This window comes from Sturnus vulgaris, chromosome W (assembly GCF_052056855.1).
Source record: "Sturnus vulgaris isolate bStuVul1 chromosome W, bStuVul1.hap1, whole genome shotgun sequence".
NCBI classification, from domain to species: Eukaryota; Metazoa; Chordata; class Aves; order Passeriformes; family Sturnidae; genus Sturnus; species Sturnus vulgaris.
Genome location: NC_142282.1, coordinates 71,773,493 through 71,801,031, shown reverse-complemented (window position 1 = coordinate 71,801,031; position 27,539 = coordinate 71,773,493). Strand labels below are relative to the sequence as shown.

At 41.0% G+C, this 27,539-nt stretch overlaps 1 protein-coding gene across 7 annotated transcripts in view; it reads right to left on the bottom strand.

Annotated features, from left to right (window-relative positions):
* LOC148220398 (protein patched homolog 1-like) overlaps window positions 1-27,539 on the bottom strand; it is a 164,962-nt gene that overhangs the window by 49,301 nt on the left and 88,122 nt on the right. For 6 of the 7 annotated variants that reach the window (XM_088155733.1, XM_088155732.1, XM_088155728.1 and 3 more), the window contains 6 exons: window positions 23,489-23,888; window positions 22,703-23,018; window positions 6,136-6,278; window positions 3,820-4,003; window positions 2,624-2,904; window positions 559-696 (listed from right to left, as the gene is read on the bottom strand). In XM_088155733.1, the coding sequence (XP_088011859.1) occupies window positions 559-696; window positions 2,624-2,904; window positions 3,820-4,003; window positions 6,136-6,278; window positions 22,703-23,018; window positions 23,489-23,888 (1,462 nt within the window). The remainder of the gene's footprint in view (window positions 1-558; window positions 697-2,623; window positions 2,905-3,819; window positions 4,004-6,135; window positions 6,279-22,702; window positions 23,019-23,488; window positions 23,889-27,539) is intronic. The other variant, XM_088155730.1, reaches the window with a different exon arrangement.

Genomic DNA, 27,539 nt, shown 5'->3' with positions numbered 1-27,539 from the left:
AAGAAGGTGATTTTTCCCATGAAGAATTAAAATCATTCCAATTTTAGTGTTCCAGAGAGATTAAATAACATTATATCATTTTTAATATCTCCCTTTGAAGGTTTCGTTGCCACAGGATACAGAATCTACACGCAAGAAGGCATAAAGCACTACATAGCACTGAGAGTCAACAACAGTGAGGCTGTAGATGATGAATATATGTGGCCTAAAATAATGAATATTAAGAGCTCTGCTTTGTCTATGTATTCGTGTCTCACACAACCAGATACTACATTTACCCATGATCTTAATTAGTCTTCAAAAAGTATTATTAATATTAAAATATTGTTATCTGTTCTCTCTTATCTTCTGGGAGACTGACTCAACAGTTAGGAACAATTTCTTCAGATCAGATGTACTCTACCATGACAATCCAAATGGCACAAAAAACTTTGTGCAAAGTTTATGACTGATACTTTTCTGAAAATCATGCTACTGACTTAAGAGTTTAAGTAAGGATTTGGAACAGTTACCATTTTATTTTAAAATACTTTGAAAATGTTTTCTAGTTTTACATACCAAAGCAATATGAACAGTGAATTCCACACCAATGCCAACAGAAGCAACCAGGATAACCACAGGCACTGCACTCAGCTTTATTCCAATTAGACCCATCATGCCAAACAGCTCCAAAGTCATCAGACCCAGCACCACCACCTAGATGATTTCAAAGAGCCGTTAGTAACTTCTCATACTCTAGACAAAGGAAGAAGAAGGATATTACAAAACAATATGGAGACTATAAAATATATCACTCATATGGGTCCTTCTCTTATCCTCAAAGACAAGCCATTTTTCCTTGTTTCATTGCGCTCAATGGCAATAATCCTCTAGAGTCAGTTTAAATTATTATCCCAAGAACCATTTAAGAGATGAAGCATTACTTTTCTATTGGTAACAATTTATCAATATGATTTGAAAAATATTTTTTTTCGCTTCTCATGGATATTCACTGTGATGCCTTGAGGAGCTGGAACAGAGGCTACACACAGAGTTAAGGAGAATAAAATGGGTATTTATTGGGAGGCCTACGAAAGGCCTACAAAAGCCACACCCTAGCAGTATCAGTGCCACAGTCATGGCCCCTGCCTGGATGGCTCCAAGATGGAAGGAAAGGAGAGGGCTGGTCACAAAATCTTACACTTTTATAGGTTCTGGTTAATTTGCTTGAACCCACCCTCCACCTTTCCACGTAGTTTGTGCTTAGAGCCTGAAGTTTGGAGAAACTGCCCTTGAGTTCTTAACTAGAATAGGACTGTTTTGTCTTCATCACCCTAGCACATCAGAAAAGCACATCCAAGGAGAACAGGAAAACTTAAAACTAAAGGCATCAACTGTAACATGATTTTTTTCTTTTTCACCTGTTTCTCTGAAAAACCTTCTAGAAAAACTAACTTTCAAATAACTGCATTGGAATTCTTTTTGTAGTGCTCCAAATGTGAGGATGACTCCAGAATAAGTTTAAAGCCCAGAAGAGGGCGAATGTCATAATTAGCTGATGAGTCTCGGGTTACAGGGGTCTTTGAGCTTTAAAGATACTTGAAGGGATTCATATGGACAATGCAAATAGATATATATAAGGGAAAGCTGTTATTTTTCTTTCATCTACCTTGTAAAAAATAATAAGGGAGGGGAGGAAATCCATGGAATCAACTTCAAAGTTTCTAAAGCTGAGCAGGAAAGAGACAAACTTAAAAAGCAATGTCAGACTGAAAATAAACCACCTTTCCAAGGTATAAAAGTATGCACTATAATAAATTATTTTATAAGCTAATGAATCAAGAAAAATAACATAAATTGCTTGATTCAGTGCTATGAAAAAATATTCTAGACTAAGCATTTACCTTTTAACATACTTGCTATATAAATGCATAATAGAAAAACTAGCAACTGTTTTACATTTTTCTAAGCCACACAACATTTATGAAACCATACACATAAACCATATAACAGTTTATGGAATTTAAACATAGGAACATCATAATCAAATTTAACTTGATTGTTTAAGATAAGGCTTATGGTACCTTGCAGAAAGCTTGGAGGAGTATTCTCTTCAATTTATAATTCTATAACTCTTTTTCCTCAATAGCCCAGTTACACTCTTTTCTCAGTGTGTACAACCTAACCATTTCAGTCTTTCCAGAAAGACTGCATTCAGAAACCAGTGGGCAAATTTACAGGCAAGTTAGTCACAAGCAACTCCCTTGAAAAATAACATTGATAAAAAGAAGGAAGGAAGGAAAAACTAAATAGAAATAACTTTAATATTTAATAACATTCTAAATTTTCCTAAGGGTCTTTATTTCTCATGTTAATAGGCATCTGAACAAAGATAAAAATTAATGCATCCTTAAAACCTGTAAAGCTGCAAAAAGTGGACAAAGATTATTAAGGTGGACAAAGGTTATAAAAGTTTGTATCTTTAGCATGAACTCTACCCCCTCAAGCTGAATAAATATATAATGAATAATGCAATATACATACTCTTGTTAGATGCCCAGACATAAACAAAACCTTCCTGGTTATAGCAAGAGCTATGCTGAAAGGAATTTGACTTTAACAAAGACCCTTATAATGAACTTACAATGATGCCAGACGTCCAAGGGTTCAGGAGGAAGAGGGCACACACCAGAAATGTGGAAGCCAAAACCACACTAATGGATAAGAGGAGCCAGTGACGAAGTCCAATATACTGCTCCCAAAATAGAAATGGATAACCATTTGGGTAGCTGGCAATCCCCATACCAGCATAGTTATTACAGATAGCTCTCACTTTCTTGATAGCTTCCACAAAGTCAGAAGTTTCACGCAATCCATTGAGGTAGAAAGGAAACTGAGCATATTCTATGGGTTCAGCTGCTGGAACTAGGAAAAGTATAGCAATGTTTTAACATATTTGGGAAGGAGATACACAGCATGGTTAACAAGACACTTGTTCTCTATAGCAGAATGCTTAAAGGTGTTGAATGTAAATTTTTGCATCTTTGGAACAACTGACACTTAAAAAACTCTAAATAAAGGAAATTACTATATTTGTGATAAACACAGCCTTTATCAAGTCCCCAATCAAGTCTATATCATTTAACAACTACAGATTTCAATATATGTAATCTTCACCAGCTTTTTACTGAATATCTGTCCTAAGGTTTGGATACATTGAAGCACAGCTAGCTTGTTACCCAATCACATTTTCAAGGGCACCAGTCCTCCTCCACATGTACTCTCCCATTCCCCACTGGTGTCCAACTAGCAATCCTCCCAATAAATTACTGAAGTGAAGCAAGGCAAACCAACATTGCTGCTCAGGATGCAAAACAGTGAACAGCACAGAGTGGGAGGGACAGGAAAACACCCAGTCACACAGACTCCTCCCCAAAATAACTCTTGTACCATATTGGTGTTGGTATCTTAGACATATGAGCTAACTTGATGAAATTTCCTTACATGTCAAAAATTGAGGATAAACATGATTAAATTCAGGAATTTAATGCAATCTTCAGGTTTCTCTTGCATACAGAACTATCAAGTGACATTAAGAGCAATGCTTATTATAAGTTCATAGAGCTTTGCTAGAAACTGTTACAAAACCCTTCAGTGATGCCACATTACACTAGATTCAACAACTGCATTTGTGTCTTCAGTCTAGAGTAGCACAATAGATTGTTCTGTTTATGCTTCTGAGCCCTATACAGAATCACCCAACTATAGTTACTAGGTCTTAAAAGAAAGAGTGAGACCACCTATATAAACTGTAAGACATTAAGATGAAATGTTACTTACTTCTCAGCCTTGTTTCTGGCATATAGTCTGCTTTGTCATGGACCCATTCTGGGTGGGGTGGCCGGATGTTGGCTTGTGAAGCAGCATAGGCCACAGGGTCATTACTAACCCAGGCTGTTAGGTAGATGTAAAAAGCATTTGGGTTAATTATTCCATCTGCATCCACCAAACGTTGTTTAGTCAACTGCAAAATGGAAAGATTAGAAGCCATTCAGAATGAGTTTTGTTTTCAGGGCTCTTGCTGCAAAGCTTATGACAAAAAGCCTAGAGGTGCAACACAGACATATAGGAGGGGGGAAAGAAAAAGACAAATAGCATTAACTTTCACTTGAAGTGACTTACCAGCAAACTATTGTTTGAGAATGAAGAAAAATCTAAACAACTACAGCAACAGTGGAAAGTGGTTATTGATAAACTAATATTTATATAATTTTATAATACCCACTATATCAGCAGATGGTTCCAGAACAAACTGAACAATTTAAATACAAATTCAAAAAAACTGTCTGTAACTGAGGGTGAAAAACAACAGAATTAAGAAATGTATTTTAAGGAAAGGGAAAAAACTTGGCAAGATTGCCTATACATGCCTGTGTGCAGTTAACCTCTGTTGTTAACATTGAAGAAAATGCCACCAAGTAAATGGAGAGCTATAAAAATCAAACAACACTTGTATAAACTTTTCTAATACTTGTCTCCTATGATCTATGTATTTCAGAAAATGCCCAGTGCAAAAAAAAAAAAGCCAGACAAGTGCACTGTGTTATTTGGGTCACTGTTGGCAAATGTATCTATGGGGTAAAAAGCAGTGGTATGCTTCTAGGGTTCTTCAGCAATATACTGCACAGCTAGAGCTATGACAGAGAACTCTGGATTAAAAGTATTATTGTGTGGTTTCTTTGTTTGATTTGTTTATTTAAAACTCTGACTTGGCTCCAGTTTCAGGTCCTTTTAATGAAATGAGCAACATTAGTGACAGCAGTTTAAAAAAAAGTCAACCTTCCCCCCCCTCAAAAAACCCCCCCACACCCCATAACTAGATTCTAAGGATCTGGATTCAATTAATCCACAGGATATGCATCAACTGTACGTCTTCAAGCTGTCTTTGGAATTGTATGGTACAGTACTCAGCCCTTGTGGATGCACCTCACTTTTCTCCCTCCCAGGCACAGGAAATTGTATCAACAGCTGAAGTGTAATCACATTTCTTCTGCAGTGTATGTGGCAGGCACTGCTAAACAAAATCTCATAAAGGTTTTCCCTTTGGCTCCCTACCTTTGCTTAATTCATAGCTAAAGCATCATTCAAACCTGACAGCATGCTGCATGCTGCCATATAGCAATGTGTTTTACACACCATAGTAACTGAAGAGTGTAATTCATAAATTTGTCACCTTTAATGTCAGAAAAAAACTAAAATAAGCAGATCTGAGGAGAAACTCACTAAAGAGACTATTTTCTGCCTGAAAGCACTGAGTCGATGATTCTAGGAGAGAAGAAACTAGGTTAATGCACAATTTTTTCTTAAAAGGATTAAAATTTTGGCATAAGGAGTCAAACCCAGCATATTTCACCTACCTATGTGATAGTAAAAAGCAGAAAAATCAGTCATATGCTGAGATAACCTTCTGAAAGAAGCTAGGATGCATTTTATTTAGGCAGCTCAATCAACTGCCATTCTCAGTTCTACTACAGTATATCTATATTTAGTAATGACAGTACAATAATATTGTACAGCATAAAGTTATTTCAGTCCCCTTCCATTCACTATAATTTGTAAACATCTGTCTTTAAAATGTGTGTGTTGAATAAATTTGTAGGAACTAATCAAATAATTGTGAATGCTAGATTCAAAGCCCCAGCAGAAGGCTGAGCAAAGGTCATCCCTATTAAAAAATCTGATTCAAATCAGAAATTATGCCACTTAGGGCAACAAGATTAACATTGGCTTTATGTCTTGCATAGGACCAGTCTCCACCTACCTAAGGATGTAGAGTAGCATCTTCCACACCAATTGCATGGGAAACTGTGTGTGCATGTGTGTATGAGACAGGAACAGCATTTAACCCATGCCAGCCAATAATCACAAAGGACAGGCATTCCTGGTATTGATTTTAAATACTTCTCAACACAGGCCAGACTCTGCAACTAACATGTAGCTCAAGCAAAGTCAGTGAGGCTACACAATTAGGTACAACTCAGAAATTTCAATTCATCAAAATGAAAAAAGGAGCTATGGCATTTTTCTCACATCTCCCCCAACTCCTGATGGGATTGTGCATTCCTGTATAAACCACTATGGACTCTGATACAGTACCTGGCTGATGTCAATGGGCTTTGCTCGGTTGCCTGTTTGCACCAAGAGTTTGTAAGCAAGAACAGCATCATCAGATCCATTTTTATAATTGTTGTAAGTGATTTTCCCAGCTTCCCAGTCACTGTCAAATGCATGCTGAAGTCCTAAAGAGTTCAGGAAGGTGCAAGGAAGATAGAACAGGAAAATGAGGAAATGATCTTTGAAATAAATTTCAGTATGAAGAAACAATAATAATATATTTTTAATATAAAGTATGACTATAGCTGAAGCAGTGTCCTGGTTTAAGCTAGAATAGAGTTAATTTTCTTCCTAGTAGCTGGCACAGTGCTGTGGTTTCAATTCAGTACAGATTAATGCTGATAACACATTGATGTTTTGGTTATTGCTGAGCATTGCTTACCCTGAGTCAAGGGCTTTTCAGTGTCTCAGTCTCTGCCAGAGAGGAGCTGCACAAGGAGTTGGGAGGGAGCATGGCTGGGACAGCTGACCTGAACTGGCCAAAGGGATATTCCACACCACAGAACGTCATGTCCAGTATATAAACTGAGGAGAGTTATCCAGAAGGTGAGTTTGCTGCTTGGGGACAGGCTGGGCATCAGTTAGCTGGTGGTGAACACCTCTGTTGTGCATCATTTGTTTTCCTTGGGTTTTATTCCTCTCCCATTCTCCTTTTCAGTACAGTTATTATTACTATTATTACTATTATTATTATTATTATAATATTTTAATTTGTCTCAATAAACTGTTCTTATCTCAACACATGAGCTTTTACTTTTTTCTGATTCTTTTCCCCAGGGAGGTGGGGGGGAGTGAGCGATCGTATGTGTGGTACTTAGTTGCTGGCTGGAGTCAACAGTCCTTTTTGGTGCCTGATGTGGGGCACGAAGGGTTGAGATAATGACAGATTTGACCAAAGCATGTTAAAAATAATTTGTTATAAGCTTTTATTGTATTGGTTTAATAGTCACTGGTCACAATGTTGATTTATTTTCTCAAAGAGTTGTTGTGCTTGTTCTCAGAGTTACATTATGTACCTATTTACTTGCAGCATGCGTTTGCTCTTTTGGTATTTGTCGTCTCTGGGGCCTGAGCTAAGTTTCTTGTTTTGTTGTACTTTGTAATACTGGCTTGTGATATGATAGAATTGCTGGTATGTCTACTCAGCATTGCCGTAGTCGTCTATTGGGAATTTGCCCTGGGGTGACTGTATGGTCTGGTATCCCATAGTCTGTTTTTTCTGCTCAGAAATGGGTCCTATAGCTTTAAACTAGGCCCAGAGAGACAGAGAGGGCGAAGGGGGGGACTGTTCTGCCTAGCACGGACATCAAGAGAGAGAAGGCTCTCAGTGCTCTCTGAGTTCTCAGCTTTTGCAGGGAGAGAGACAGGCAGGGAGTTTTTCTTTGCTTTTTTCACTGGTTTTCCTCATTAGCTAAGGCAACAACGGTTTTCCCAGGACTGTCCTTTTTTTTTCTGGAACTGTTCAGCCCTGCTCCGGACCGAAAACCCAGAATAACACCAGGAACTCATGCCTGTGGCCCACCGGGGCCCGAGACGCTGCATTCCAGTCCCGGAGGGATTGACAGAGACTGAGCGAGGCCAAGACACACCAACAGAAGACTCTCTGAACCACAGAAGGACTCGCTGCGTTTGCCGTCTCTTCAGAGAAAGGAGAGATTTTATTGTTTAATATTATTCATTTTCTCATGTTTGTGAGTACTTTGCTTGTGAAATAAACAGTTTATTCCACTTTTCTCCAAGGAGATTATCTCCCGAATCGGTTGGGGGAGGGGTGAATCATGGTTTTAAAAAGTTAGAATTTTTGCTAAGAGTAGAAGTAGTTTCCATGACCAAGATGTAAGTTAGGTAGGTAAATGGTAGGTTAATAATTACTAGATGCTTAGGCTAGAGCTAATTGCTATAATTATCTGCTATTATAAATTTACGTAAAGAAGTAAACCATTAACCATGAAGCACGGGGCCTTGGATCGTGCCAGAGGGTCACTGAGACTTGATGAAGACTCTCCTGATTTCATCCTTTGAGACCACTGACCCATTTCGAGACCACCGACCCAAATTCAGGAGAAGAACTGCGCACGCATGAAGGACTAATGGGCTCATTTTAATATGGGGTGGGGATGGGAGGTGCTGGGGTTATGCATATGTATTGTATGTAAGATCTTGGGGAATAAATAGACGGCAAAGAACCTTGTTTGGGGCGGTCATGCCTTTTGGAGGTGACTCCTGTGCCGCCCGCCGGTGAATAAACACACCACTTTCTAACTTGAATTAGTTAGAGGGTCTTTGTCCTTGATTATACCGGGTTTTTTAACGATTCATTTGGCGAGCCAGCCAGGAGGAGGCTCTGCTCGGCTGTGAGACCAGCCTGGGTAGTGGACCCCTCGGGGCATCCCCAGGATATTCCTGGAAGAGAGGGCTCCGCTGCCTGAACTGTTCATCCAGCAGCAGACAAGGACTCCTGACTTCCAAAATTCCAGACAAAAGGGTATGTTTAAAAAATTGAAACAATTTAAGTTGTGACCTGTAAGGCGTACGTGTGGTCAGGAAAGACCGTTGGTAAGTCATGGGAGAAGTCCCATGCACAACTTGTGCCTCTGTGTGCTTGCAAGACTTGTTTGGTATTTGGTTGTACTTGGTTGCCAGCAGAAAATCTTGTTAACCTTGTTATACCAAGCCGAAAGGGACTCGGTCTGTAGTTGCTGGCAGTAGATTTTGCCATTTGTTGTGCCGTAGAGGGCTTTGTTTGCTAGCATTGTGGGGCTAGCACTTGTAAAGTCAAAATCCTGGTGTATGGTTGTTGAACTGTGTGAGTGTGTCCTGATGTGGGAGTGATTGGGAAAGAGAGCTTGTTGAGACGTGCTTTTAGGACGAAGTGAGTGGGAGTTTGGACCCGCGGTTCTGTTCTCGGGAGACTGAAACGGCCGGGGAAAAACGAAGCGAGTGGGGTGCATGAAACCCTTTCTTAAAACCCCCTCCCCGCTGTGACTGTGGTGTGTGTTGGCTCTGTATTTTTAAAGTAACACTGCCCTTTTGACTGATAAGGGCAGTATAAGTTGATTAAGAAAATACATTAGTTTTTGAGAGCTGAAGCGTGACTGTTTTTGAGGTAGATTGATTACAGATAAAAGACAGGACCGTTTTTGTTTTTTTTTAAGGAGGAGTGATGGGAACTAATCAGAGTAAAAAGATCTCTAAAACTAGTCCTTTGGGGTGCGTTTTGGCACAGTGGAAGGAGCTAGTGGGATGTGGTGGCTCAGAGAACCAAAAGACCCTTGTAAAGTTTTGTACACAATGGTGGCCACTTTATAATCTTGAGGGGGGCCAGGTGGCCCCCAGCTGGATCTTTACAGTATGAGACTTTGTTACAGCTTATGTTATTTTTGAGACGGGAACAGAAGTGGGAGGAGGTAACTTATGTAGACATGTTTTTCTCTGTCCGGAATCACCCTGAGTGGCAGAGAGACTGTGGACTCAGAGCCCCCTCTGACCCCTTGGTATTGGCCTTAGAAAAAGAAAACGAGGCTAAATTAAAACGATGTTGTAGTACGTGCTCCATAAACCAACGTTGCACACACCCTGATAAGGTGTATCCAGCTAACCCTCTGGAATAAGAATTGGGGAATTTGTTTGAACCACCCGCTAAAAGGCAAAGGGGGGTGAGAGGGGAAGCAAATTTAAGACGGTTATTAACCTCAACTCCCGCTTTACCTTCTACTTCTGAAAAAAAGCCAGCTCGCGTTACTTCAGCTCCTATTCCCTCATTCCACCTCCTGAAATTTCTATCCAGACTCCAGTCTATGTCCCATCCCCCACTCCAGTAACTCCAGCTCCGGCTCCCATTCCACCTCCTGAGATTTCTTCTTCTATCCAGACTCTGGCCTATGTTCCATCCCCCACTCCAGTTAAAGCAATTTCTATTTCAACTCCAGTATCCAGAAGGAAGAAAAGGTGATGATCAAAGAAGAGGAGATTGAAAAGAGGAATGGAGCAGAGGCTCTTACCCTAGGAGACCCTCTGGTTATAATAAAAGTAGGGAACAAAGAAAAAAAAAAGTTCTGATAGACACAGGAGCAACATATTTGATGTTAAATAAAGCCTTAATACCAATAACAGATGATTATGTCATGGTAAAGGGGGCAACTGGCTAATCTGAAAGGGCTTATTTTTTCATTGAAATATAAACTTGGGTCACAGGTTTTTATATATGCCCAATGCTCCATTAGCACTTTTGGGTAGGGATCTATTGGAACTATTAAAAGCAAAAATAATATTCAAAAATGGGGAAATTAGTTTGGAGGTAAAAGATCAGCAATATGTGGAACTGTTAAAATTAATGCTAATAACCAAAGATATTGAAGCTGAAAACAAAGAAGAAATTATTAAGAAAATAATGGCTCAGGTGTTCCCTGGGGTGTGGGCCTCCAATATACCAAGGAGAGTAAAAATGCTTTACCAGTACAAATCTGGCTTAAAGAAGGAAAACAACCAGTTAAAATTAGACAATACCCCTTAAAAAGGAAAGTAGAGAAGGGATTAGTCCAGTAATTGAGAACTTTTTGCAAATGGAACTATTAAAAGAATGTCAATCTGATTTTAATACTCTTATTTTGCCCATGAAAAAGCCTGATGGATCATACAGGTTAGTACAAGACTTAAGAGCTGTTAATAAGATAACTGAAGATTTATACCCAGTGGTTGACAACCCCTACACCTTGTTAACTCGTTTAACATCCAAACTAACCTGGTTTACTGTTTTAGATTTAAAGGATGCTTTCTTTTGCCTTCCTCTCCATGAAACCAGCCAGAAAAATTTTGCATTTGAATGGGAAAATCCCAAAACTGGAAGTAAAACTCAGCTCACATAGTGTGTACTACCTCAGGGGTTCAAGAACTCCCCTACCATATTTGGAGAACAGCTGGTAAAAGATCTAGAATCCTGGGAAGCTCCATCAAGAGAAGGACAGCTGTTACAGTATGTGGAGGACCTCCTGATAGCTACTAAGACTCAAGAAACATGTATGGAGTGGACGGTAAGCCTCCTAAATTTTTTTGGGTCTATGGGGGTATCGAGTATCCCAGAAGAAAGCCCAGATGGTGAGAAGAACAGTTGTCTATCCGGGCTATGAGATTAGTGCTGGACAAAGAACCTTGGGACGGGATCACAAGGAAACAATATGCCAGACCCCAAAACCCCAAACAGTGAAAGAACTGAGAACCTTCTTGGGCATGACAGGGTGGTGCAGACTGTGGATTTACAATTATGGGCTGTTAGTCAAACCCCTATATGCCTTGATTACGGAAGGAAACAGAGATCTCCAATGGATGAAAGAAGCAACGTGAGCCTTTGACCAACTAAAGAAGGCCCTCATGTCAGCTCCAGCCCTGGGACTTCCAGATGTGAGTAAACCATTCTTCCTGTTTTCTCACGAAAAGCAGGGGATTGCTCTGGGAATACCAGCACAAGACCTGGGCCCGTACTGGAGGGCAGTCACCTACCTCTCCAAACAGCTGGACACAGCAGCCAAAGGGTGGCCAGGGTGCCTCAGAGCTGTTGTTGCAGTAGCAGTGAACATCCAAGAGGCACACAAATTCACCGTAGGCCAGAAGATGACTGTGCTAGTATCCCACACAGTGTCTGCAGTCCTGGAGGCGAAAGGGGGGCATTGGCTTTCCCCACAGAGATTTCTAAAGTACCAGGCCATAGTGGTAGAACAAGATGATGTTGGAATTGCGGTAACTAACATTGTGAATCCAGCTTCTTTCCTCAGCAAAAGTATGGAAGAACCAGTGATCCATGACTGCCTGGAGACCACTGAATCCACCTACTCCAGTCACCTGGATCTGAAGGACACCCCTCTCAAGGACACTGAGATCTGGTTCACTGATGGGAGCAGCTATATCATCAGTGGAAAAAGACATGCTGGGTATGCAGTTACCACAAGCAGAGAGATAATAAAGTCTGGACCATTGCCAATAAACACCTCTGCACAAAAAGCTGAAATAATCACCTTAACCCAGGCCTTAGAGCTAGCTAAAAAAAAAAGAAATCAACATGTATACAGACTCAAGGTATGCATTTGGACTGGTTCATGCACACGGAGCTATTTGGAAAAAAGAGGACTGCTGAACTCACAAGGAAAAAAATATTAAGCATGCACAAAAAGTATGCTAAAACTATTAAATGCAGTTCAGTTACCTGAAACAGTAGCTATTATGCACATCAAGGCACACCAAAAAGTGAGCTCTGAATTGGAAGAAGGAAATGAGCTGGAGGACAGAAAGGCAAAAGAAGCAGCTAAAGGTAAGGTAATTATTAAAACAATTGAGGCAGCTTTAATTCCAGATGGGCAAATTTCTATGGAAGGTAAGCCAAAATACAATAAAAGGAACAAAAAGCTCATTAGAGAAGAAAACAGGAGTTATAACCAAGAGGGGTGGGCTATTAGAGACAGAGGAAAAGGAAGGCTTGTGATCCCTTCTTACATGTTATGGTTATTAGTGAAAAAAAGAACATGAGAAAACACATTGTGGAATTGATGCTCTGTACAATTATTTGAAAGATCAAATCATGGCCAAAAAGTTGCACGGTGCAGTAATTCAGGTGACTCGCCAATGTAGCCTTGACTCTAAACTAATCCCAAGAATATTCCTAAACCAAAGCCTGGACAAATTGAAAAAGGCTATGGGCCTGGGCAACAATGGCAAATTGAATTTTCAGAACTACCCAGGAGAGGGGGGTACGAATACCTATTGGTATTAACAGATAACTTTTCAGGGTGGCCAGAAACTTTCCCTACCAAAACTGCCAAAGCATGAAAAGTAACCAAAGCATTGTTATTAGTAAAAGAATTTACTAACTTTGAAGGAGGAGTGGGGAATGAATCATGGTTTTAAAAAGTTCGAAGTTTTGCTAAGAGTAGAAGTAGTTTCCATGACCAAGATGTAAGTCAGGTAGGTAAATGGTAGGTTAATAATTACTAGATGCTTAGGCTAGAGCTAATTGCTATAATTATCTGCTATTATAAATTTACGTACAGAAGAACGTAAAATAAGTAAACTGCTAACCATGAAGCACGGGGCCTTGGATCGTGCCAGAGGGTCACCGAGACTTGATGAAGACTCTCCTGACTTCATCCCTCGAGACCACTGACCCATTTTGAGACCACCGACCCAAATTCAGGAGAAGAACTGCGCACGCATGAAGGACTAATGGGCTCATTTTAATATGGGGTGGGGATGGGAGGTGCTGGGGTTATGCATATGTATTGTATGTAAGATCTTGGGGAATAAATAGACGGCAAAGAACCTTGTTTGGGGCGGCCACACCTTTTGGAGGTGACTCCTGTGCCACCCGCCAGTGAATAAACACACCACTTTCTAACTTGAATTAGTTAGAGGGTCTTTGTCCTTGATTATACCGGGTTTTTTTAACGATTCAGGGGCAGCTGAAATTTGCTTTCTAGAGGAGACCTCTTTGGAAAGTTTCCTCCTAAATTTTGTCTCAAACCAGGACAAATAATTATTTGTGAAATTAATTATTTTACAAATAATTAATTATTTATAATTATTAATATTAATTATACTGATAATTAATAATTACACCTTTTTCCTTTTCTCCTCAGAGAATCAACCCATGGGGGAGACATCTTCTTATATCTTCCCTTTCTCCTCCAGGGTAATTACAGAACTGCCTGAGAATTTTGAAATTTTTTTTAATCCCTGAGATGTTGAAACTAGGCTTTTTCTGGTCCTGGTCCTATTGCTAGGAATGCTGAATGTGCTTCAGATCTTGTTTAGGGTTAAGCAACTATCTGTGGCTATACCAACCCCCGCAACAGGTACCATGACTACTCCAAACCCTGCAACAAACACTGCAGCTACTCAGACCCTGGTGATGAATGATGCAGCTAAAGCAGAGAACCAACCCATGTTGGTATCATTTGCCCCTATACACAAGAAGAAATGGACACAAAAGGCATGTTGTTTAACAAAGGAGGACAAAGCAGAGCCAGCACAGGAACAGGAGGAAGAGACAGAGTAAGAGGTAGCCACTCCATCCCTATCCCCGAGTGAGCTGCAGGATATGCAAAAGGATTTCAGATCTTGTCCAGCTAGGCATGTTATCACCTGGCTGCTCCAACACTGGGACAACAGGGCTAGCAGTTTAAAATTAGAAGGTAAGGAAGCCAACCAGCTGGGAACACTTTCTACAGAAAGTGATTGGAAAAGGGACACAAGTCCTTGGCCTCTGGAGCTGACTCCTGTCAAGTGTGAAGGAAAGGAACCCCTTCAAGGAAGATATGTTGCCCAGGCAAAAAGACTGTAGTAGAGAAAGGTATCCAGGACCTCGGGGAGTTAGTCATGCTAGACATGATTTGACTCAAACAATGTGCAGTCATCCAAAGATCCAAAGTGCAGTGCACACAACCCATGTGGCGGAAATTTGTACAGAGCGCACCATTGTCATATGCCAGCTCACTGGCAGTAATGACCTGGAGAGACAAAGAGGCACCAACAGTGGATGAAGCTGCTCACCAACTCCAGGAGTACAAAGAAAATCACTCTTCGTCCCTTGTCTAGGCTGTGAAAAAACTGGCCCAGGAGTTACAGAAATTCAAAGATGTTCTACTCACCCCCTGTATGGACTCACATCTCAGCTAAGTGTACTTTTGCATAAGAGGGAGAATATACTGGGTACACACCTTGGGGTACCCTGTGGTTTTACCTGTAGGACCATGGAGAGGACATGAGGAAGTGGAATGGAAAATCTACCTCAACCCTAGAGGCTCAGATATGTGAATTGCAAAGATAAACAATACCAAATGGGGGTTCTTCCAGGAAAGTTGCTGCTCAAGTCTCCATTGGGCAGTTCCCCAGGCAGAGTGGAAGGACTGATCCTATGGAAAGGAATTCTAATAAATTTCTACAAGATTTAAATGGAGAATCCTATGACCAGGACTAGAGGGGCCCTACCTTCAGCCAGATGGAAGAGAGGGACAACTGGGTTTACTGTGTGGTGTGAATTCAATGGCCTAGCACATCAGACCCACAGGAGTACGAGTCTCTAGTAGACACTGGTGCACAGTGTACCCAAATGCTATCAAGATATGTAGGGACAGAATCCATTTGTATTTCTGGAGTGACAGGGGGATCCAAACAGCTGACTGTATTGGAAGCTGGATTAGCCTGGCTGGGAATGAGCGGCAAAAAAACCCCATTGTGACTTGCCAAAGGCTCTGTGCATCCTTGGCATAGACTATCTCAGGAGAGGCGATTTCAAGGACCCCAAAGTGTACCAGTGGGCTTTCAGTACAGCTGTCCTGCAGATGGAGGAAATTAAACAGTTGTCTACCTTGCCTTGTCTCTTGGAAGACCCTTCTATTTGTGGAGTTGCTGAGGGTTGAACAACAGGTGCCAATTGCTACCACAGCAGTGGCAATAGCACACCAACCGAGACTCCCTGATTCTCATGCATGAACTAATTTGTTGACTGCAGAGCCAAGGAGTGATCAGCAGGACTTTCTCACACTTTAACAGCCCCACATGGCCAGTGACAAAGTCTAACAGAGAATGGAGACTGAGAGGAGATGATCATGGCCTGAATGAAGAAATGCCACCTCTGAGTGCTGCAGGAAATGTTGGAACTTAAATATGAACTGGAGTCAAAAGCAGCCAAATGGTGCCACAATTTATATTGCTAATGCATTTTTCTCAATCCCTCTGGCAGCGGAGTGCAGGCCAGTGTGCTGTCACTTGGAGGAGTGTCCAGTATACCTTGTCTCGGTTTGAAAGACAGGTGTTTTGCTAAGGAAAGGTGGGAACCCCTTTCCTGAGATGCAGAGTGCAACCCCCTCCCTTCTAATTATTATAGTTTCAAATCAGAGGCTGTCAGGCAGGAGATATGGGGATAGGAATAACAGTTCTTTACTGATATATCTAACAAGGCAAAACAGCAGAAACAACAACAGCTATAAAAATTGACAACAAAACAGAACAGTATAGCTCAGTTCCAGTCCCTTTTGGCCACAGGCCCTCCCTCTCTGTGCTCAGTTACTGGTGCTGTGGGCAGGGCAGGTCCCCCGCAGTTGAAGAGGGCTGGGTGATGGCAGCAGCGGCCCAGGGGTGAGAGGGATGGAGGACCGACTCCCCCCTCACAGTGTCGGTCGTGGTGCTCGGCAGAGTGCCCGGAGGTAGTAGGATGAAGTGGGAGAGGAACAGAGCGGTGTTTGACAGCAGGGAACGTGGCTCCTGGTGCTGGGATGGCCGGGACGATGCTATATCGGAGCACGGGCCGTCCTCCTTTCACTCCACAAGCCAAGCGAGAGCGAGAGCTCGACCCAGACCCCTGTCCCTCCCTTCCTTTTCCGGTGTCCCCCTATCCCCCACCCCTGTGAGAGAAAACTATTCCTACTAAGGTGTAGCCACAAATACTTAGCATAACAATGGGAAAAATTCCACAGAAAGAGAAGGGAACAATTCAACCCCCAACATACCTGTAATCAACTGTCTCAGGGGTGGAAACACAGCCCAGCCATCTGTCATGAACTGATCAAAACTCAGTTATTAAACTGTCAATCTCAACCCAAGAGTTTCCTCTCTTTTACTCACCTGATTCTCTCTTCCATCCCACTAGGGCTGGTGGGGGGAGTAAATGGGTGTGTGGTGCTTATTTTCCAGCTGGGGTTAAACCATGATAATTACTTTCATTTACACCCTCCTCAAAACAAAGCTGAAATGTCCCCCTGACATGGTATCAAAACAGAAGGGGCTGAGTTCAGCCCTGATTTAACCTCACTGGTTACCATGGAGTTAAAACCAGGTAGAGATTTAGTCCATTACCCAGAAGAGAAATACATTCTCCATACTCCATCCTCTCTCACCAAAAGCACATTAAACCACAGAAGGGGACACACCCTACCAATTAACTGTCTGAGGCTACTGCAGAGCACTGAGACAATAATTTCTACGATACAATCAGAAATTCTACTACAAGGGAAAAAAGTCCACCACACTCAAACTTTAAGCTTCAAACAGACACTCAGCTGCTTCTTGAGTACAGTGTGAGTGCTCAATTTGTTCCATCTGTTCAAATTGTGTACCAAATACAAGTCATAGGATCTGCTACTGGCACATGTAAAGATCACAACCAACAACTATTCACTCTCAACTGTTATTTTTATATTTGCCACTCTTCAAAGGGGAGGGAATACCTCACAGCACTAATTTGGATCAGATTTAGAACAGAAAGCCACAGCCCAGTACAAGGAAGTTCGTTGAGAACAGATCACAAACTTCATGTTCAAAGAAGGAAAGGAAAGAGCTGGGGATGGTGTGGTGGTGGAAATCACCAACCCACCTGTACTGGTTTGAAAGCAAAACCAGTGAGAGACTCCAAGTCAGAAATACAATTTAATAGGAAAAAAAGAGAAAAAAATAAAATACATGCAATAGTACAAAAGAAAACTACTGACAGAGTCAGAATACAACCTGACACCCTGTCAGTTAGAGTGTTGGTAGCAGTCCGATTAAATGGTGGCTGCAGTACTCCTGGAGTGACAGATGCTTCACTTGAAGCAGTGCTCCTGTATAAAGGTGTAGTTTTCCTCCGAAGGTCCAGTGATGATGTGGAAAGGTCCAATTTTCCTCTGGGATCCAGTGGAAAAAGGCTGTTTTGGTGTTCCAAATCTCAGTTTTTATCTAGGTAGGAAAGGCTTGGCTCCTCCCCTTGGCTGGAGCATCTCCCAATGGGATGATGTAATTTTATCAGTCATGCAGTGGGACTCAATGGCCCATTAACAGGAGATATCTTCCTGGAGGAAGGATGGGTTGTGAAAAAGATAAAGAACACTGCCCCACCTGTTTTTAACAGATGGCCCATTAGCAGAGAATATCTCTGACAGAGATAACGATCACTGCCCCAGCTGGTTTCAACAGATGGTGATAGAATACATACTTTTGGTCACATCCTGTATTGCAACCTAAGACACCACCTCACAGCTGCACTGAGCAGCTGTAATGAACATCATAATTACAGATAAGATAGGCTAGCTGTAAGGACATAAGAATGGAAGAGAAAATACAAACTTACTGATACCACCTCAGGGCCCCAGTATTCATTCCCATTTATAAATTCTTTCCTCCTCACTTGGAAAACTGCCTCCCAGGTCATCCTATAAAATCATACCCACTTGTAAAGCTAACAGGTTGAGAACAAAGGGATTAAATAAGACTGCCAAACTTGCTATATGTAGCCCTTCAGCATCAGTTCAGAAAGAGGATGATTTAACAGTAGATATTCTGACATCCTTGGACTTCAAAGTCCCTGTGACAGGACCTTTCACCCCTGAGACTTATCTGCTTCCTCCATGGCTAAGTCAGTGGAATGGTTTGTCTTGTGATGAATTATCTCGGCTGAAAACACCCTTAGCCTGCCTTGAATGCATGGGAAAGGATAAGCAAAACTTCGTGACTGACAGACATAAGCACTGTTACAAACTATAAAAGACTACTACGATTTTCATAAAATTAGAAATCTGAGTGTGTGTAGAGTTATCCTCGATGGTGAGACACTGGTATCAAGATACTTCCCTAGGATTGAGAGAAATTAGGAAACTTCTGCACACCACTATCATTCATTGGAAAGTGACATTGGCTCCTAATCGATACTATTTCTTCACTAGCTGTAATATAGGTGCCTTTATTATTGTGCACCATCTTATGAACCTACTAAGAGTGTTTCTTTTTGTTTATTCTGTGTAGCAAGCAAGCCTCTTAAAGTCTCATGTCTGTCTTTTCCTTGTGTCTATTCAATAAATAATTCATGTCATAATAGACCTGATTGGTCATTATTAAGAACCTGCAAGAGAGAGTGGGTTTTGGGATGATGGCCACTTCAATAAAGCTGTTATCTACTGCCAGAACCTGAGCAAAGGCAGGGACTTGTCTAAGCTCTCCCCTCTCATTCGTAACAAATTGGCGCAGTGAGCAGGGTCATGACAAATGATCTGGAAAAACAGATCACAGATTTAACAGATTGCTCACGGTGGCAGAATGATCATAACCCTTGGCTGGTAGATAACTGGTTTGAGTGGGAAAAAATTCAGGAGAAAATAAATGAACAACTGGAATCACTGACAGATAAAAATGGAGAAAATACAATTTCTCATGCACTTGCATTATGCTTAAAATCTGCTTGCCAATGGCAGGAACAAAGGATAAAATAATATGACAAATTGAAACAAGAGCTAAAATAATCCAAGGAAAAAAAACAAAACCCTTGGCAGGTGAAGGACAAGAAGGTAATTAGGAGCAGTCAGCATGACCAAGGGGAAGTCATACTTGATCAACATGATAACCTTCTACAATGAAATTACCAGCTTAGTAGACAAGGGGAGATATTGTCTACCTTGACTTGAGAAAGGCTTTTGACAGTGTCCCATAAGATCATCATAGAGAAGCTGATGAAATATGAGCTGGATGAGTAAAGTGGGTTGGAAACTGGCCAAATGGCTGGGCCCAGATGGTGGTGATCAGTGGCATGAAGTCTAGTTGGAGGCCAGTAATTAGCAGTGTACCCCCAGAGTAATTATTGAGTCCAGTCCTGTTCAACATCTTCATTAATGATCTGGAAGATGAGGCAAAGTGTACCCTCAGCAACTCTGCAGATTACACAAAACTGGGAGGACTGGCTGACATGCCAGAGGGTTGTGCTGCCATCCAGAGGGACCTGGACAGGCTGCAGAAATGGGCTGACAGGAATGTCATGCAATTCAACAAGAAGTACAAAGTCATGTCCCTGGGAAGGAACAACCCCATGCACCAGGTACATGCTGTGGACTGACCTGCTGGAAAACATCTTGGCAGAAAAGGCCCTGGAGGTCCTGGCAGACACAAAGTTGAACATGAGCCAGCAGTGTGCCCTTGCAACAAAGATGGCTAATGATATTCTGGGCTGTATTAGACAAAGTATTGCCAGCAGGCTGAGGGAGGTGATCTTTCCCCTCTACTCAGCCCCAATGAGGCCACACCGGGAATGCCTTGTACAGTTCTGGGCCCCTCAGTACAAGAAAGACATGGAGCTTCTTGGAAAGAATCCAGCACAAGACCACAAAGGTGTTTAAGGGACTGGAGCACCTTACATATGAGGAAAGGCTGAGAAAGATTGGACTGTTTAGCCTGGAGAAGAGAGGGCTCAGGGGGTAATCTCATCAATGTGTATAAATACCTCAAGTGGGAATGCAAAAAACACAGTTGGGGTCATTTCAGTGGTGCCCAAGGACAGGACCAGAGGCAATGGGCACAAACTGAAATGTGGGAGTGCCATCTGAACATAAGAAAACCCTTTTTCAGTGTGAGGGTGATTGATCACTGGAACAGGTTGCCCAGGGAGGTTATGGAGTCTCTCTCCTTGGAGATATTCAAAAGCCATTTGAACATAATCCTGGGAAACTGGGTTGAGGTTGAGCACGGGGGTTGGACCAGATGACTTCCAGAGGTTGTTTCCAATCTCAGTCATTCTGGGATTCTGTGCAGTACGTAAATACAAATCCATCCTTCCTGAATACATCTCTAACTCAATTTCAGCCTCTTAGAAAGTGGTTATATGAAAGCATTTGTGCTATCATCATAATCATGTAGATCACAGGGAGTTAAGAGGAGGTTGTTGAAGAATGTAGGAAAAACAGAGAGACCTTCAAAGGACAGTTTAAGAGGAACAGACAAGTTGCTATGCTAGACAATATATGGAGGCAGAACTTTCAGACTGATATCAAACTCTTGACACAGAGCTAAGTAGACACAATGCCAAATATATGCATTTGCATGCAACATTACCAATTTGTGGTTGCAAGTTACATTTTACATTACTACAGTGTGTGGAAACTTAGCTATTTAATTTCTTTTTTCCCCTCCAGTGTATGCTACAGTTCTTACAAGTTTGATCATCACTCAAATCCAGCTCTCTTTTTATATCTTTATTTCTCACCTGGCTTAACCACTTTGCACTTTGCGTCATTTTATTACTGGCCTTGTACACTGATGAAATTGAAAGTCTGAAGAAAGAATACCAAGGAATCACTATCAGTTGTGATTACTTTCTGAAGGATTTCAAAATTTCACTAATAAAAATTCCATATAATACTTTGAAATTAATATCAGAGCAACAATATTTTATTATAAATTGTTCACACTAATGATTTTAAAAGGCCTTCAGTCTATTTTAAAGATAGATGCAATTAATGAAATGTGTCAGGGCAGAAAGATAAAAATAGCTTGTGGACCCCTTTCTGCAAAGAAATTATACAAGCTAAGGCAATTGTTTAAATCTTATATGGAAGAATATAAAATCCTCCAAAAATATGTTTGATGCTGGAATGAGGGTGATGAAGGAATTCCTACTAACTCATGTGAACAGTGGGCAAGGCTGCCCTTTGCAAAAACAAGCCTAATTAAGAGCCATCAGGGAAGTTAAGCTACCATATTTACATTCAGTCACTTAAAAAAATAATGTTGCCATTTCCAGTTTAAACAAATTATTAATGTTAACCATCTTCTGTTGCGTTTTCAAATAATAGAAAATGTTATTATGATTTGATACTAGGAAGTAAAATACAAGTGAGTCTCTGAAAAAAGAGGTGCAATAAGCTAAAGGCATTGCAAATACTAGCAGTTATGTGCATCTTTTCTAAGAATCGTAGCTGCATTGGCCATCTGTAAACAGTAAGGTTCCAAATTTACAGCCTCAGTAGGTCAGCACACTACTTTTCTGTTTGCAAAAGCTTCCTTAGGATTCTTCCAACACAGAGGTAGGACAGAAGTATTTCCATGCAGGATGTGTTTGCTCACAAGAGACTACTGTTACATTTTCTGAGATGTAACATTACTATATGTTTTAAATACAAATGAATTATTTGCCTCAACACAAATACTTATCATGCTTTTATAAGCCCACTTTAATACAGTTATCATCATACTGCCTACAACACCCCCCTCTCAGTTACAGTTCAGCACAGAAAAAGTAGCACCATAGGAAAAGTGAGGATACTTGATTGGAAGTCTAGAATGTTCAGTAATCTCCCAATCCAATCAAAGGCCTAAACCCCACTGAACATTCTTCATGCCAGCAGTCCCAGCTGAAGCTAACAGGATCACTCTTGCTGAAAGTTAAGCCTGTGCCAAAATACATTGCTAGACCAGGACTTTACTGTTCTCAAAACACTCAGTAAACATTTCTCTTCCCAAGAAACTGGGACATATTTGACCAGTAATTATAAATCAGAACTCCTCATTAGCCATTTAGAAATTAATGACGTGAGATGACCTCTCATGGATATAATCTTTTAAAGCTCCATAACTGCTTTATTGGGGAGTAACCTTAGCCACAAAGAATTTAAGTGTTGGAGAAACAGTGAATCGATTTCTGAGTTCAGATCAGAACCTCGGCATACTTTAAAGCATGTGACTGTATTGGAAGAGAAGGTCATTACTACAGTGAATAATTGCTTGCTATTGTAGAATTAAAAAGAAAAGTTCATGCAATTCAATCTCTTACCTTGCAGCCAGTCTCGAAAGTAGTGCAACCACATTTTGGGAAGCTGCTTATCCTCTTCCAACAAAATGTATGTCACATTACTGAAACTTTTGTGAAGTTCATAAAGTAAGTGCTGGACATAGGGACTGGGATAGTCTGCTTTCTGTGTCACTATATAAATGTTGTAAAATGAGAAATACTTGAACTGTGCTGCAATAAAGTCATATTCCTCGGTTTCTCGTGGTACAATGTCTGTGAGATTCAGTCCATCTCTAGCCCGGGTAGTTCCATATAAGCTGAGCCCAAGTAAACCCAGAAAAAGAAAAATAACCACAATCTGTAACAGAAAATAGAAATGCCTTTGATTTTATGTTCCTAATGAAATTAATAACTCATAATAGCACACAGAACCAGGTTCAAAATTAATGCCCATTACAATATTTTTAAGTTTTTATATATTTATGCACACATGCATATACTACAAGGTCAAAATAATTTGTGTTTTAGTGAACAGGAAATTTACATGGTGACGAAGTTAAAAAGTAGATTGGGTTTCACTGTTCATGAGCTTAGGGTACCAAAAGTCACCAAAACCCTTATTAACAACTTACATTTGAAAAGTATGTCATTATAACACTACCAAGATAAAACTTTTAAGGTGTGAAATTCAGTGTTAAAATATTAAGAATTGTAATTCCAAAATAATTCCATTACTTACTGATATTTAATACTATTTTCAGGATAATTTTCCTACTGGGCAAGGCAGAAGTCTATTTTTGAAAAACAGGTAAATAGTTTTCTGATTACCTTAGCTTTTGGGTTTAGCAGGAATGGAGCATAATGCTTTTCTGAAAAATATGAGAGTGTCCATTTCATACAGGGTGGCTCAAGGCAATTCATACTGGAGTCTGAGAACTGGGAAAGCAAATCTCTTGTTGAGTTTGTGCTGTCTGGGCTCTGGCAGCTGATATTATCTTGCGTCACTGTCACTGGCTGCACAGATATTGCTGAGCAAGGCTCTGCTGTGGTGTAGTACATCTGTGCATGAGGATCATATTCTGTATGTAACTGCACTGTAGACTGCATTGCAATCTGAGTTTCATGTACAAAACTGTGATGGCTGTATGGGGATGTACTGTAGTAAGTATTATCACTATTTTCCACATATGCTTGAGGCTCAATCTGAATCACTCTAGTGGCACACGGACTGCAAGAGAAGAGAAAAACATTGTTTGCATTTTGATAGGTATTAATTTTAATCAGGCTAGATAGGATAATCTCCTTCCATCAAAGACTGCTTCCACTACAGTTAAATTGTTTATGTTAATTAAGCATAATGTTTTGATTTGGATTTCTTTCTGCACTTTTAGGAAGTATTTCCTAGACATGGTTTAAAGTATGGGCCTCTGAGCCTGTTTCTGCATGTTTCTTGTGTCCAAGAAAGAAGGAACCAGCATGTCTGAAGACACTGGCATCCACTTACATCACTCTATTAATTACACATACTAATCAGGTCAATAACCAGGTAGTTGCACACAGTCTGAAAGCATGATATATGTGTATGAATTACATCTACATGACCATGCTGAGAATTAAACTATTTAGAAGATCAAAATGAAATGCATGACATGCTGAGCTCTTCTGTTGAGAACTATTAAAGTAACTCTAAAATAATATTTGGACCCTCTGAATAAGATCTCAGACTTTTGTGAGGCAGGTTGAAACCACCTGACTATTTTAAAATTGATGTAAACATATATGAGGATTAATTGCCAGAAAGGACAGGCAACATGAAGAGACAAAATTACAGAAGCATTTTTGGAAGCACTGATTGTAGTCAATACCTAGTTTATAAGAAAAAAGTCATAAGCAAGCTTCCTTCTGTAAATAAAAGCAAATTGCTGATAGAAAACTGTATCAGAGATTTTTTACCAAGTGGAAAAATCCTACAAAAAGGAAGAAAATGTTGAATGTTGCCTACCTAAACAAACAAGCTCTTATTAACTGAATTTTTTCATACATACATGGGCTCAAATTTTCATTCTCATTTTGTACAACTTTAGATGTAGGAATAAATGGAAGGCCTGATAGCCCTGTGCTTCTGAGAATCAGGGCTCCAAAATTCAAGCACATTAGACCACCCAGTGAAACTGTGGCTGAATCAGAAACAGAAAGAGGGAGTCCTGGCTTCTGAACAACTCCCTGTTCTAATGACTACCTCAAAAGCAAATTTAGGAAAGCACTTTCTGACATCAAAGTTAAAACAGTCAGACTGTGTTTGCTCCCACATGGGTGCGAAAGGCTAAGAGGACACAAAGGCGTTTCTCTACATACTGATTATGACATGCATGTGAGAGTACATGTATAGAAACATGGGTTATCCTCTTCATTGCAGGCAAAAGAAAAAACTAATGTAGAAAATATGCTTTAACTCTAAGCGGTGGTTCTGCTGATGGCAGTAGCTTCCTCCTAGCCTACCCATAACCTCAGAACTGGACGTACATTAGGTAAGTGTGCATACTACCATTCTAAATTACTATGGGAGCCATAAAAGAAAGATTATCAATCATTATCTTGCAATGGTACTGATCATTCTGAATTCTTCATAGTCCTGTGTGCTGGTTTTGTATTAATTGAGTTTTGGTGAGGAGGGACGAGGCCAGCCAAGGAAGTGATGATCTCAGAGAAGCTGCTAACAGCTTCCTTTATGCCTGGCAAAACAAATTGCTGGCTGGCTTTGAAAATAGGCATGCTAATAAGCCAATGAAAGAGATGAACACGCCTCTGTGAATTCACATTTTAAGATGATAAAGCCTGTGACAATTGATAAAAGATTCGTGTTAATCACAAAAGCATTGGGGTTTGCATAAACCAGAATACTAAGCTCTGAAGTGAAGCATGGACACTAGATAAAGGAAATTATATGATTAAATAATTCTGTTTAAAATCACCTTGTTATGTTATATTATGTTGTATTATGTTACATTACATTATGTTATATTATGTTATGTTTTTCAAATAAGTTGTATTGGCTACCAGCTTGGGAAATCGGACTTCCCAAAAAGCCCTTCCTACCTTTGTCTGATCAATACTGCCTATCCCAAAAACCAGACTCCCAGAACTTCTCTGGTGGTCATATACAAGGACCGGATGGCTATCTGTGACTAATTATCACCCAAAGGCTTTGTGAATTTGTGAACAACGAGAACCCACAGTATAAGAAGAGGCTGCAAACCAAGGTTCGGTGGAGCGTGGAGTGGGCGGTGACCCCTCGCGTTCCCCAGCGCGCTGCTTGCTCTTTCTATATCAAATAAAGCAATCTAAATTTTGCTGAATATCGAGACTTTTGTCTCTCATTTATAACAATTTGGTGCCGAAACCCGGGACGTCCTTGGAGCCCTGAGAGGCACTGCGATTTCGGGGAGGCGCCCCACTGCTGTGGCCCCGGTTCGTCAGTGATTCTCGGGACCCATCGACGTACCTCGTAATATAGACTGAGCAAGGAAAATCTCCCCAGAAGACCGCGGCAATATCACCTGTAATTCTTGTGCACGAAGACCCAGACAGGAGCATCGGACTGTGAGTATCTGTCTGGTTTGGTGGGGATGACTGTGTGTTTGTCAGAATGAGACGTGGCCTTGGCTGCGAAGCGAGAGTGGAGTCCTTCTATCCGCGTTTCCAGCATCCCGCAAGGGACCTGGCCGGTGACCGGACGAAGCGAGTGAGCACAAAGGGGGAGACTGCTTTTCTTGTCCTAGTCCAGGTAGAGGCTAGGTCCTTCCCACCCTAGTCCAGGTAGAGGCAGGACCCGGGAAGGGAGCGGGGGGAGAGGGGGAGGAAAAGGAAAGCAGATTGCAACACACCAGTCACGGAGGGAGAAGGGAAAAGCTGCTTTTTCCATCCCAGCCCAGGTAGAGGCGGGTTCCAGTCCATCCTGACCCAAGGAGAGGCAGGGGTTCAGGCGGAACACATCGGGGAGTGCAAACACCTCAAGACTGTCCCTTGAGGTAAAAATGTGACAAAGAGGGAGTAAGATTCTGAGTCCCAGGGACCCACGAAGAGGTTCAAGTTCATTTGATCCACAAGGAGACTGGGAAAATAAAAACAAGACAAGTAGGTTGCCAGAAATACCACCAGGCAGCCCTTTGGGAGTAATATTAAAATGTTGGGACACAGGGGTGGTATACAGAGGAAAAAGTAAAGAAAAATTGATTCAATATTGCATGGTGGAATGGACCAGAGAAATGATCCGTAAAGATAACCTATACTGGCCCATGTTCGGATCATTTGAGGGTTGGATTTGTCGGCATTAAACACATATGTGGCTCGTAAAGAACCATTTAACAGAGAGGAATGTGAGTATGCTGCCCTGTGGGCAAAACAGTCCAAGCCATCCTTGATATATACTTTAAAAGAAAAAGAGGATGAAAATAAAAAAAAAGGTTACCTGGGAACCACTCGATAATCTCCCACCTCCGTATAATACAGAAAATACAGGAGACCCCCCCACGCACCCACTTCTCATCCTGGTACTCCCATAGCTCTAAGAACCCCCTCCAGTCAAAGGAATACCAGGAGAGATAGTATCACCAGAGAGGAGGGAGATAACCACACAAAGGCTCGCCTTTACCCCCTGAGGGAAGTGCCATTAGCAGGACAACAGGCTGGCTTAATTGGATTTGTAAATGTTCCCTTGAACACAGGGGAAGTCAGAAACTTTAAAAAAGAAATGGGAAAACTATTAGAGGATCCTATAGGGGTATCAGAGAGACTAGATCAATTCCTCCGACCAAGTATGTATACTTGGATGGAATTACAATCTATATTAAGTATCCTATTCACCACGGAAGAACGGGAA